The sequence below is a fragment of the Vespula pensylvanica genome, chromosome 16 (assembly GCF_014466175.1).
Source record: "Vespula pensylvanica isolate Volc-1 chromosome 16, ASM1446617v1, whole genome shotgun sequence".
In the NCBI taxonomy this organism is placed as follows: Eukaryota; Metazoa; Arthropoda; class Insecta; order Hymenoptera; family Vespidae; genus Vespula; species Vespula pensylvanica.
This window is the reverse complement of record NC_057700.1, coordinates 4,582,677-4,597,304: the sequence shown is the minus strand read 5'-3', so window position 1 is coordinate 4,597,304 and position 14,628 is coordinate 4,582,677. Positions and strand designations below refer to the sequence as shown.

The 14,628-nt window shown below is 30.0% G+C and overlaps 1 protein-coding gene across 2 annotated transcripts; it reads right to left on the bottom strand.

Moving 5' to 3' along the window:
• Positions 1-234: 234 nt before the first annotated feature.
• LOC122634777 (multiple epidermal growth factor-like domains protein 8) lies at positions 235-14,387 on the bottom strand. 2 transcript variants are annotated; one of them, XM_043824065.1, is made up of 26 exons: positions 13,833-14,387; positions 13,680-13,751; positions 12,940-13,252; positions 12,656-12,819; positions 12,305-12,582; positions 12,008-12,192; positions 11,558-11,918; positions 11,221-11,462; positions 10,913-11,146; positions 10,552-10,839; positions 10,336-10,473; positions 10,007-10,251; positions 9,297-9,914; positions 6,263-9,160; positions 5,743-6,167; positions 5,330-5,673; positions 5,056-5,261; positions 4,702-4,981; positions 4,377-4,608; positions 4,278-4,304; positions 3,876-4,191; positions 3,622-3,797; positions 3,288-3,541; positions 3,156-3,164; positions 2,874-3,061; positions 235-2,788 (listed from the first exon to the last, which is right to left on the bottom strand). In XM_043824065.1, the coding sequence occupies exons 3-26, from the start codon at positions 13,142-13,144 to the stop codon at positions 1,934-1,936; spliced, it is 9,168 nt and encodes a 3,055-aa protein (XP_043680000.1). In that variant the 5' UTR covers positions 13,145-13,252; positions 13,680-13,751; positions 13,833-14,387; the 3' UTR covers positions 235-1,933. The 2 variants fall into 2 exon arrangements, with proteins under 2 accessions (XP_043680000.1, XP_043680001.1); XM_043824066.1 differs by lacking the exon at positions 3,156-3,164 and having other exon boundaries at positions 236-2,788; positions 13,833-14,386.
• Positions 14,388-14,628: the final 241 nt, after the last annotated feature.

Here is a 14,628-nt window from a genome sequence, read left to right as displayed (position 1 = left end):
ATATGAATTAAATGTAAAATTATTTTTTAAGATGCAAACTTGTTTCAATTGTTCAGTTTAAATATATAAATATGTGTAAATATCCATAGATAGTTAATATCTAAAAACTTACATTTTTTGTAGAGCATCATATGAGCATTTAGACAAAAAATCCAGAAATTAATTGATTATTAAAAAAATATATTAAAACTTTAAAAATATCAAAATAATATATAATGAATCTAAGTTAATAAGATATATAAAAATATAAGATATTGAGATTCAACATATCAGATATACATATGTTATATTATTCGTTTGTTCATTTAATAATTAATGAAAGAGTATTATCTTTAATAACAAAGAGAATTTTTGATATATTATTCATACATGTATTGCAGATATTTAGCTATACATATCTGTTCTAATGTCTTTTACTAGTAGCTTTTCAGTTCTTATTAGCAATACAGTTAAAATATTCATGTTTGTGTGTATATATTTTGATTAACATATAATCCTAACTTATTATTTTTAAATGGAATTAGTATTTTAAATTTTACACATTTTATCTTATCAATATCAATAAAACTGAAGAATTTTCACATATGCTCTTTCATATTTTATCGTACATCCTTAATAAAAATTTACAATTTGGTAGCTTTTACTATACAAAGTAATAATTTGTAAAATTTGCATTTAAAACTATTCCTTTTCGATTTCCATTTTTTTCTAATTATATAAAAAAAAAGTTATAAAAATTATAAAAAATTATTTTTGATTACATAATGCATTATTAATTAGAAATGGATTATTAATCTTATTAATAGATGTACAGTTTTTCATAAAAATATTTTCTTCGTAAAATCAGAAATATAAGTGAGTTATTTTAATACTGATCACGATAACTTATTCTGTAATTATAAATTATGATATACAAAAAATTTTTAAAATTTTAATTATAATTTGGCACAGGAATTTTTATGAAGTATTTATATCTTTACATGCACAGTTTTATATCATGCAACCCAAATACTGACTTAGATCCTACATTCACTGATGGTAATGTGTACAGAATTAAAATTAATTAATATATCTGATTTATAAAAAAACAAACAAAGCTTAAATATTTAAATTATTACTATAAAAAAAATTTTGAATATAAACACGAGTAATAATAAAAATTTCAATATAAGAATTCAATACGAAGTTCAATATGAATGTTGAATTGTTTACAATAACTTTGTTCATTCATTATAGCATACAATTTACTTGTAAAGTAACAAATAAAGTTTAAAAATATCAGCATTAAAAGACATTGTATTGTATGCAAATTTTCTAAATTGAATTTGAACATTTATGAATGTAAGCAGTGTGTTTCCACTTTCTTCATGTTTTAATATTAAATGAGATCCGTGATCGAGTTAAATAATAGCAATTACTTTTTTGACTTTCTTTGATTTATATCCTTTTATTCGTTTATTGCAGAGAGAATAACTTAATTTCAATAAAAGCATATGCAGTAAAATATGTAAAATTACGTATTATCAATTGACAAGGAGCATATGATTTAAGACATATCACATAATGTAAAATGTATTTCTACAAAAAGATGTTGGATATGAATTAATACATAATTATACAGTATTATATACAAACATACAGTCTCCGTTCAGAATGATGTGACAATATATTATATTCTACTTTCTTCCCGCTCATATATATATTTTTTATATATTATAATACAATATTAGAGTTTATTCGTTAAAGGAGATTCTTATTAATGAATGCCCAAAATTACTTCTAATGGAAATATACATAAAATTACAGAAAAAAAATAATATCATACAGCATTATAAAATGATGCATTTGAATTTAGTTATAGAAGTTTCAATAATATCAAAGAAAAATGATTTCAAAAAAATTAATTTACATACGTAACCATACAAACCTGATCTTATGCATGACTGTTTCTACGCCTTAGGAACACTCTGCTATTAACCGGATAGACTCTAGTTAGAAGTATTAATGAACTACCAAGAGCTAATTTAACAGGAGCTTGCTGTCCACCAGGTAGTTTGATGAATACTGTAGCTACAGCTGCAACACCATCATCAGTCGGTTCTACCGCAACCGGCCTGACATCATTGTGAAAACTTATAGCTCTATTACGTCTATTCTTGCGTTGTGGTGAACTTGGACTACAATTGTTCCCATCTCGATCATAAAGAATAGTAACCGTAGCAAATGGCCTCTTAGCCATATGTAACATTTCGACGACATGTCTTCTCCGCGCTCTACGTACATCAGCTGCCTGTTTAGTTTTCCATGCTACAACACAAGCAGCTAAGAAAAGAAAGAAACAAGAAAAGAAAACGGAGAAAAAAACAAAAAGATCAATGTGTAATTGATCTTGTCTAAAAAAGATCATCCCATACGCAGCTCTACTACTAGCATCTGGATTGTACGTATCGATCGCTCTCAGTGCAATATGAAATTTAGTTTGACCAAGTTCATGTTTATCTTGTGGTAGAGTTAGCACTAATCGATTTGTCAGATTCCTGATTATTAAAAATGTATTTCTTTTTTCGATCGTCATGAATGTAGCCAAGCTTTCTGCATAACGTTCTATTACTATATAACGATTGTCATTCCAATTTGGTTTTGCAGTACTATTATTAGTTGAAAAAGGGAAAGAATTACGTGAATGAAGTTTCACAATCCTGATTTTAGTACGTTGTGGATCTTCTAACCATGAATCATGATGATCTTTGCATTTATCCGTACATTTAAATCTGCTATCCAATTCAACCTAAAGTAAAAATAATATATTTCTTATAATAATTTAAATACAAAACTATAACATATTTGATACAAAATATAAAAAAAGGACTTACATCTTGATAACCTGTCGAGGAATTTAATGTAACAACGAACGAGTCATCGCGAGGACTTAAAAAAAGATCCAAGGCACCTTGCGTAACATCAACCATCACTCTAATATCTACATTCATGAATCGAGGTTGTACCATATAAAAAACAGTTTGTCCAGGATTCAATGGTTTTGGTTTCATCTTGCACTCATCTAAAATTTATTAATATACATTTTATGATAATATACAGCTTATGAAAAAAGTGGCTATATGAAATAGATAATTCATAATTGGAGGTGTACGAACCATACAATCCTCCAGACAGAACAGAAAGTTGCAACAAGAATAATACTTGATCAAAGTTTAAATGCAAAACGCGATAAAAAGTATAAAATGCAAATACTATATTAAAACGATGGTAAACATGGTCAAACTTACCTATTAATTTAGAGTCAAAGCACATTTTGTTATCAACTGTGACAGTTTTATAACATTGATGGCCCATGGTTGGTGTTCCTGCATAGTTTTCTCTACACTTACTGCATTGAACCATCCAACATGGTGTACCACCCATATTTGTAGCTTTCATAGGACCACTAGTGCAAGATGGTTCACTCTCTGTGTTGTTGCCACAGTTACATTTTTCACCAGTCACTGGGTCACAAGTGAATCCATGGCCATGACATTCACAACTGTATATCAAATATCCAGATAAATTATTTTTTCATTTATAATGTTATATATATTTATATTATCTTTGCAAAATACTCACGGACGACAAATATCACGTAAATCTTCTGTTCCTCTGAAATAACCCACCATACATTCCCCGCATTTATCACCTTTTGTGTTGTTTCCACAATTTACACATTTAGCTTTTGCTATAGGACCCTCCACCAATTGTCTCTTCAATAATTCTATGGACATTTTGTCGACAGAGTTAGGATCCTAAAAACAAATTTTAATTTTATTATACAAAATAAGTGGATTTTTATCTATCAATTTCCGTGTCTACATAAATATTACCGGAACGGTCATGCTTTCATTAATACATATACGTGTATGTCCATTACAATATTCCAAGCATGGTATACATTGTCCATTGTCTGCAGGATTTCCAACATATAAAGGCAAACATTTACTGCATTGAGGTCCCATTGTATTATTATGGCACTCTAAACATACATCTAATTTATCTGGTCCTGCACAATTACTATGACTATTGCATTGACATTGAATGGAACAATTAGCTCCCACATAACCAAAATCACAACGGCAAATATTTGGTTCAACACATGTACCTCGTACGCAACCTTGCGTACATGTTGGCACGCAAATTTTCCTGAAAATATAATATTACATCTTAAAATCTTATTCACATGGAAATAAGTTATTTGCAACTAGAAGAAAAAAATATGTGATATTTACCTCCCAGATTCATTAAATGACCATGTGCTATAAAAAAGAAGAATCATTTCATGTAATATATATACAATAATAATGTACTTTAGAGAAAAGAGAAATTACGTTTCTGTTTTATATCCATCTCCACACATGCATTCAAATCCTTCAATTAAGTCCAAACATTTTTCACTTTTTGGTGAACATGTATGATGGCCATTTAGACATTCATTCTCCATTGGGCAGCGCACATAATGCCAAGAAAATGGTGATTTGACCAGAAAATTAGATAAAGTCATTGTAACACTGTCCTGAGGTACAAATTCTAAGCGATGTGGAAATAAAGTAGTTAAAATTGCTGTAATAATAAAAATAAAACTATAACAATAACATGCAGTAGTTCTTTCATAATACTTTCACAATTTCATTTATTTTCAAAAAATCGCCTTACGTGGCTCAGTATGAGAGAACTGTTCATAATAAATCATTTCACAAGTTCCACCTGCTGGATGTTCTGTAGGTGCTTCTAAAGATCCTTCTGTACAAATACCCTGTCCAGTTATATTAGCAGAATCCATAGAACACCAACCACAATGAGAATGTTTTAAACATGTACTACATTGCATAAAGACTGAACATGGTTCTGGACAATGGTCTATATCTGAATTGCGTAATACTAATCCACACACTCCACCAGCACAATAAAGTGGTTGATATGATGGTGAAATACACTATAAAATTTTCAATGTGTATTACTCATGTTTAATATTTATATAATATTAATTATGTTATATATGACACAAACTTCATTAAGTTGTGTAGACCATCTACATTGTTGCCAACCTCCTTCAGCTCCTGTTCCCTTTAGACAACTTCTACAGTCTTTGTGTTCTGCACATCTTTTTTCACACTGAGTGCTACTCATTTTTATACTTGACCTTTCGAAAATATCTTCTGGTACACAATTCCAGTCATATATAGGCTCACCTGTTACTTTCACCCCTAACTCAGCTAAAAAAATGATACTGTGATGATAATTCTTATAGTCATAATGAAATAATAGATGTCATACTACTTACAAGTTTTTAAAACTTGTCTTGTCCATACACAATTTTCAAGATTATTACACTTCTCACAATCACTAGCTGAGCATTGCAATTCTCCACATTGGTTAACGTCATTTATTGGTATTTGTCGGACATTGCACTTGTTTTGCTCATCACAAATTTTTTCATGTGGTATACATTTACCATGTGAACAATTTGTGCACCATTTGCAAATAGGTTCAGTATTTTTATAATACGGCCATTCAGCTAAACATTCTGCACAAGTTTTAAAGTTCTGACATTTTCTACTGGTCATCCAATCAGAATTGCAAAATACTCCATTCGATCTTTGTGCTTGAGTCACATTAATATCACATCTAAAATAAAAAGATAAGGACATCAAATTTATTATAACAAATTATATTTGTTTACAAGAAAAAACTTACTTATCGCCTCTATTAAGTGATACTTCGTTGGAAAAACAAAAAGAAGCATTATTTCCTACAATTGTAGTAACAGAACAGAAGGAACAACCAAAATATTTTCTGCATGCAACTTTATTTGTCCAAAGATTGCATAAGTCTTCAGGTATATTGATTAAAGTAACATGACTCTTAATACCACCGTCGAAACCACCAACAACATATATAGCATTTGATTCTGGATCTGCATGTGTCATAGCATGTGCATATGATGGTGGTGGTGGATTACCAATTATTTCCATATCATTGGTAATTAATCGAATCCATAAGTTGCATGAATACTTATATGCTATTAGAGAATCAGAAGTATTGCGGGGATTCTGTCGACCGCCAAATATTACCATATATTCTTCAGTTGTAACAGCTGAGTGAAGAAATCTAGCTTGCGGCTGTAATTAATTGTAAAAGATATTTTATAACTATTAAGTCCTTTGAAATTTTTTGATTATATATAATAGATTTTAATAATATAACAAATACTAACTAAGCTGCTGCCATCAGTGAAATCATCCTCAAATGGTGGTAATATAGACCATCTACGATTTCTATAATTTAAAGCATAAAGCTTATTTGAAATAAAAGTCCTATTAATAACATAGGTGCAACCACCAAATACATAAAAACTATCAGATTTACTATGGTATACCGTTGAATGCCCATAAATTACTAAAGGACCATTTCCATTTGTACTTATCGTATCCCAAGTTTCAGTTTCTAAATTAAATTCCCATACAGTATCTAGATATCCATATTTTGGACTAAATCCACCAATTAATAATAAACTTTCTGATTCCCCATCTCTACGCAAAGTTAATGTATGTCCTGCTAAAGGTGGTGGTTCTCTTTTGAATTCGTTTTGCACAATTTGACTCCATCTTTGATTTTGAAGACTGAATTTCCAAAAATCTTCCAATGTATTATTGGATAAGCCTGGAATATCTTTTTCTTTCATAGATAATCCACCATATACATATATCTGTTGTCTACTATGAACTATTTCAGCAGCATGGAAATATCTGCCTTGAGGCATTGATGCTTCTGATGTAGATTCTACAGTTACAGGCATCCATGTATTATTCTTAGTATCAAAGAGTCTAATGTCGTTCAATGGTCCATGACTAAGAGAATATCCACCAAACATCCAAAGACTACCCCTTCTATCAGCAACTAAACTATGTCCAAAACGTGGTAATGTTTTTCTTAAATGATCTAAATGATCAGCAAGATATTCTGAATTAAATAATTCCGTGAAAACTAGTTGATGTTCTTTAATTTTAATCGAACAATCATTTCCACCAAAGCCGGATGAACAAACGCAACGGCCATATCCTTTATCACAAATTCCTTGTTTTCTTGATGAAGTGCAATTATTTGGACATAATTCGATGTTACAGTCAATACCAACGAAACCCGACTTGCATAAACAATTATTATTTCTACAGACTCGATTTTTAGGACAATTGTCACATGTCATTACAATATAGCTTGCATTAAATCCTTCAACTTCATCCAGTTGTTTGTAATGAACAGTGAGGAATCCAGATTTAGCTTCCACTGTTACAGGATAATCCGTACTTTCTGTGCAATAAACTCCAACTAATTGATTTTGATGATTACTGGAAGATGAAACGAATTCAGGAAGACCATCATATACATAGACACTGTTCTCTTGACAACTGACATTGATATCATCTTGTATCGTAAATTGAATTACACTTTGTATACCAATAGTTGTTGTATCAGGTGAGAGATCGTTATTTGGACTAACAATCCATAAACATTCCCTTGTTAACGATTCGCCAAAATGAGTTTCCCATGGAGACATTTGTGAATGTCTACTACCAAGGCCTTGTTTACCTTTTCCTTCTCCATTCAGCATTCCTCTAGACATACAACCATAATAACACATTCCTCCATTTTTGGGATCGCCATAATATCCTTTTTTACACCTTTGACACATATCACCTTCTGTATTATCGCGACAGAAACAAATGCCAGTTTGTCGATCGCAAATATCCAAATCTTTATCTCCGTGTTCATTACAATTGCACTTTTTACAACCTATTATTGTTGTAGCATTGCCATAACTACCCGCTTTACATTCTTCACAATATTTACCAGTGGTCCAATTTTGACATTCATCACATATATCTGGTCCTTGAAGACAAGTGGAATGATTATAGCAACCACAATTTGTTCTACAATCTGGTCCAGTCCATCCAAGATTACATTCACATTTGTAATCAGGTGCTTCACTGCAATATCCATTAATACATTTTTCATAACATGTTTTCGTACAATTTTCTTTGCCATCGCCATTAAAACCTCGTTTACACTGGCAGCTATAACTACCATGTGTATTTGTACAAACTGCATTAGGGTGACAATCGTGTAGACCTAAATCACATTCATCAACATCGGGACATTGAGCATATGCCCATCCTGACTCATCAGCTTCAAGAGTAGTATTTAGATATTCGTTCATAATTAAACTACAATTGATATGAGCTCGATTAAAATCTCCCTGTACACAAACTCCCATAATTGGATTTTCTAAACTATAACACCAACCGCAACTCAGCGAATGTAAACAACTAGAACAATTTGTATGCCGGCTACAACTTTTACATTGATCGTTACTTGTCAATGATGAACCAGATCTGGATGTCACTCCCATTAAACCTGCTTGATCCATCCATTCTCTGCACAAACCGAATTGATACTCTGACGTATATACAGAGAATGAAAAACACTCTTGTGTTGCTTCGCACCATACACATCTTCCACGTTCATCCAAACATTGTGTACAATTTGATCTTTGTCTGCAAGGTATTGGGCATTGATCTATGCTAACAACAGCATTAGGTAATCTACCTATTCTTGCACATCGAGCTTCTTCTGTCCACCATTCACATAAGTTGCTACCAACGCATGATTCGCATGAAATATAATTGGAACAATTTGAGCAAGCTGATGGAGTAATTGTTAAATAATGCCATTCGCGAATCGGATCGTCATTTTCATCTATTTCTACATCAGTTGCACAACTCTCTGTTTCATTAATAGAACGTGAAAGACATTTATTAGTGATATCACACCAACCGCATGAAGAATCTATCAAGCAATGAAGACAATTTTTGTACTGATTACAAGATCCATTTTGATATGGTTCAAGATATTCAAAAGTAAAAACTTTTGGATTTTCCATTCTTTTACTATGTGTAATTTCCATCTTACTAGCATATGCGTAACTTGTTGTAACCATTCTTTTTGATTCAAAATCAAGAAGATAACGTCCAGATTGCAATATCATTTGTTGTCCACTTGACCATTTAGTAGGAATGCATTGAGATGTTTCAGCGGTTAAATTTGCAACTAATTCCTAAAAATATTAGAAATTCAAGGTATATTAACTATATATATTCTTATCATATATATATATATATATATATATATATATATATATATATATGCATTATACGTAAAAAGAAATATTATATATTTATATTAAAATTTACCAATTTTTGTGAATTATCATTTCGCGATATATGAAGTGTTGCACTATTATAACTAACACATATTTTTAAATGTTCAATCGTGCTATGCCAAAAATACTCTGGTAATCTCAAGAAGCCTGTTAATCTAGCAATCATCTCTCCACCTAAAGCTGATTCTGTTTTTGCTCCTTGCATGGATGGTACATTGAAATCAACTGTAGTCGCATTGACTATTGTTACAGAATCAGGTTGACTAAAATTAACTGGAGGCTTATATTTTAAAAATGTTAAACCCGGTCTTTTGTCCATTTCGCGACATTCTGCGACCTGTGTAATTTCTGTTCCCTTTGATCCCCACCAACCTGGTATTTGTGAAGGAGTATCATCTCGAAGGCCACAAACCCCATAATTATCATCCTTATGATGACATCGTGCATTCTGAACGCACCATGTACAAGTTCCAAGATTTAATTTATTAGAAACTGAATTTCTACCACGAGAAGTTTTACCCCAACCACCACCAGGTTGTCCATGTGTTAAACAAGAATGACAATCGCCCAAAGCAGGACAAACGCCAGGACAACGTGTAGTTTGAAGATTCGTCGTACAATTACTACCAATAGTTCTTCCATAACATATCTAAAGAATTTATATTCAAAATATAAATAATAAATCTAGAAACAGTTTGAATTATCATTGAAAGAATAAAATAATAAATTTATATAATATACTTCGTCTGCGGAGCACCATCCGCATTCTGGATTTGCAGCACATTCCACCAAACTTTTATGTCTTGCACAAATCTGTTCTGGTTCTACATTATCGTTATCTCCTGGTGCAAGCATTGGTGGTAAAGTGTAAGCAAGCAAATCTGCATTTACATTACCATGATAACCACCAACTAATAATAAAGTATTTCCATTACGTACATCCGAAGCATGCGCAAAGACTCCTTGTTGTTTAGGATAACGTGAATCTGTGTATTTACAATTGATATACTATATAGATGTATAATAGAATATAGAAACTCTTTTCATTTTTTAAATTAAATAAATTATACCTTTATCATTTAATCCTAAAACATCATGGCTAACCCAAGTATGACAACCTAAATGATAAAGATACATTTGGTTGTCATAACAAATTTCTTCTTTATTGTGTCTATGAGAATATCCACCAAATACAACCAAGTAATTACCTAAAATAATATAGTACTTTAAATATAGTATTTAAAAATATTGATTTAGAAAAATCGTAGTCTGTTAAAATTTATTACCGATTATATTACACGTATGAAACGCACGCTCTCTAGGGACATAAGTATCTCGTAAATGTGCTCTTGGATAATGAATTTCAGACCAAACTTTTCTATCCAATTGGAAAACAAACATCCTATCTGAAAGTTTACTGAAACGTGCTACGCTAGCTACGACTCCACCATAAACAAGTAAAGAATTAGTGGCACTGTGATAAACAGTTGAATGAGCTACAACACGAACATCTAATTCCTTTCCACCACGGGGACGTACTTTTTGCCATTTTTCGATTGTTAATATAGAATCAGCTGCAACAAGTTGATTAGAATTATTTTACATCTTTCTAGTAATTAGTAAGTACATAATAAAACATTAACTTACAAAAGTTCAATCTAATTTTGTATAGGCTAGATGAAAATTCACCATCCACTGTACTACCGCCAAACAGATAAATATAGTCATTTACTAATGTAAGAGTATGTCTTGTAAGTCGAGGTGGATGGAATGTAGAATTTCTAGCACGTAATGTCCAAATACGCCTATTAACATTATAATGCCAAAGTTCATTTGACAGAGACCCATCCTCTATTTTACCGCCATAGATGACAAAACCTCCTGTAACAAAAAAAATTTATTCTTTATTTTTATTTATAATTAATTAAATTAATAAATTTCCTGTAATAATTAACCTTCGTATTTGCACGCAGCATGGCCATATCGTGGACTTGGTTTCAGCTCTTCAGTTTGTTTTTCAGAATCTCTATATGCTTCGTCAGTTGTTAAATTGATATCTTCAAATTCTTTTATAAATACGTTTTCTTCTGTGGTTTCATTTGTACTTTGTTTTTCCAAATTTGCATCATCATTCTGTTCTATTCTAGAGATATGATGTTTTTTATGTAAATTTATATTCTGAAAATCTCTACGGTACCTTTAGAAAAATAACAAAAAATAAATAAATAAATTAATTAATTAATATATGATATAATTAATATATAAATATACAATATTAATGTTTCATTTTACCTTTCTGACATACTTTGAGAATATCTAGATCGTATGTGACCTGAATGAGTTTTTGCAAAATCATTATTTCTTCTAATTTTAATTGTACTTGTACCAATCCTGCTTACATTGCCTTTTTGATTACTCTTTTCACGTTCTCTGTGATCAGAATTATTATTAAACTTATCCCATCTATGTGTCCCTGCTTCAGAAGCTGCACGGTCATGTAGATTTAATGTATTGTTATTTTCGATACTTTTAAGTAACTTCCAAATAAATGACTTTTTAGAGAGACCATATTGTTCTTCTGCATCTGTTCCTATTTGTGCTAATTCATGCGCAATAAGCATAGGATCTAAATATTCCATGGATGATGCTCCCTCTGCGGATAAAAAAAAACATAAACAAGAGTTATTACAAAGTGTAAATATAGAATAATAATAAAAATAATAATTTGATATTAGTACATACCCAGTATTATACCATATTCATTTTCCCACTGGCTGGTTGTAAAACGATAAACTTCTAAATCACCAAGTATAAAATTTAAATCATAGCCACCAAATATATATAAAGAATCAGTTTCCTTTACATAAACTGCTGTATGAGCTGCACGTGGTCTTAAACCACCTTCCGAATGCGATAACCAATGCCATCTATATAATAGAAACCATTAATCTATAGATTAATATATATATAACGTCGCTTAGATGTAGAAATAACAAATTTATAAATTTATAAATTTATATACTAAATTTAAAGATATACCTGTTTCCTTCTGGATGAGTCGAATGCAATGAACAAGATTGTCCAGAATAATTATCATGACATTCACAACGTTTTATTTCGCATATGCCATTATGATTACAATTATCTGGACATAAAGCTCTAGAGCAGTCTTTACCACCCCAATCATTTTCACAAAAACAGGTATTATTAATACATTTTCCATGATTTGTGCAATTATTAGGACAATCCATAACTGAAAACTCAGCATGAAATCCATCCAAAACATAATTCGTATCACTATATAATAATATTAACATCTAAAAAAATACCAATAAATTGTTAATAAAGAATAAACTTCTTTCGTTTAAATTTTATTTCTAATTTACTTACATAACCAGATGATGATGTTACTTGTTGTGGTTCTGTTTTGCCACTAAAGCTACCCAAAAGTGGAGAATGAAAAGAATCTCCATCATAAACAAAAACATAATCGTAACTGCATTCTGTACCCATTGTACGAAAACTAAGTGTAATGAATTGATGACTGTTGTTTGCTGAAAAATAATGTATAATTGTTACTATATGCATAAAATAAATGAAAATTAATATCTATTGTTTAAATGTATTATTAATATCATTAATATATAAGTATCGCTAGAATTATTTGTTAATACCTTTAATAAGCCATTCACAATGAGAATCTTGAGTATAATTTGAACCTAAAGGGCCATCACTAATTATTCCCCAAGATTCTGTGAATACCTTCCGTGTTTTATCACATGGAACTTGTTTTGGAGGTACTTGGGGAACTGAGTCGAAACCCCATATCAAGCAACTCCATGTTATAATATATATTATAGTGGTACTGATCCACTCCATCACAGATCATTCACCTCGCTAATGGTGAATAAAATAATAATCATGATCCACATCAATTTGATATTATACTACGTAATTAATTATATGGTTTTTATATAACAATACTATCTGTAAGAAAATAATATATTATAAAAATAATTATTTTATCTAATTATATAGCAGATAGATTTTTCCTATATATAGAAACTATTAAAAAGTGATTTTATGATATCTTTACTAACATTCATAGTGAATTGGCATTTAATCGAGTAAATAAATAACTATTATAAAATCATTATATAATGTATTTGAGAAAAATAATATTCCATATGTATATATATATGACAAATACATAGATTTTAAATGTTTTTAAACATATTGTGTAAGTCTAATACAATGTCCTACTTGTGAATAACATATGTAACTCTTAATTACATATGATATTGCAATAAATTAAATACTAAATTTAATATATAATCTATTGACATATTTTATTTTAAAGAAAGAAAAAGAGAGAAAGAGAGAGAATATACATATTATAAAATAAAATACATACTATTGCAACATTATCATATGTATTATGATCATCCACATGGTGCAAAAAGTGCGTTTGTTTAATTCATCTAACCTGCAATTATGAAAATACAAATCAAACTTGATTTAAAATTTGGATTAACATTTGATACAAAAAGAAATAACGTATACTTACTCTGATATTATACAAACATATTAATAAGATTCTATGAGATAAAAAAGAATAAGTAAGAATATTTTAACTACAAATGTTATAATCGAACCAAAACATTATTTATATATATGTATACAAAACACTCAATTTCCTTTTCATCAATCAGCCGTTTTTTCTTTATGTCAATTTATCAAAATTGTATACTGACGATATTTACTTTTTCTGATTGATTTTGAAAGTAATATATATACATAAAAGCACATTTATCAATATAACTGCTTTATTTTCATGCACTCCTGTCGGCACCATCACTGTTTGCTATCATGGCCTCGCCTGTCATCTCCCGTTGACACTTGTACTCTTTTTTAACCTCCCTCGACGAAGTGTCTAAATTGTACAAATTGCTCATTGAATAAAGATATAGATGCGTTTTCATATATTTTACAGTGAAAAAGTAGGAACTGTAGTATATCTAACGTCTTTTATCTAGATAATACTAGATAAATGAAAGAAAAATGTTATTCATGTATTTTTTCTACCTAATTCTAATATCAAACGAAAATTTTCGTATTATAGAACTGTTCCATAAAACCATAAACCTATCAAATTGTTTAAATAATTGTAATCATTATTTAAAAATATTCCCTAGATTTCTTATAGGCATTTCTATAAGGAATAAATATGGCGATGATGTAGTTTCTATTTTTTTAATTTTATGAAATTTACTACTATTACATTGATTGTTTTTTAGAATTTTTATTATCATATAATCGATATAATTTGTATAAAAAAAATTAACTTTTTTAATTATTTTATT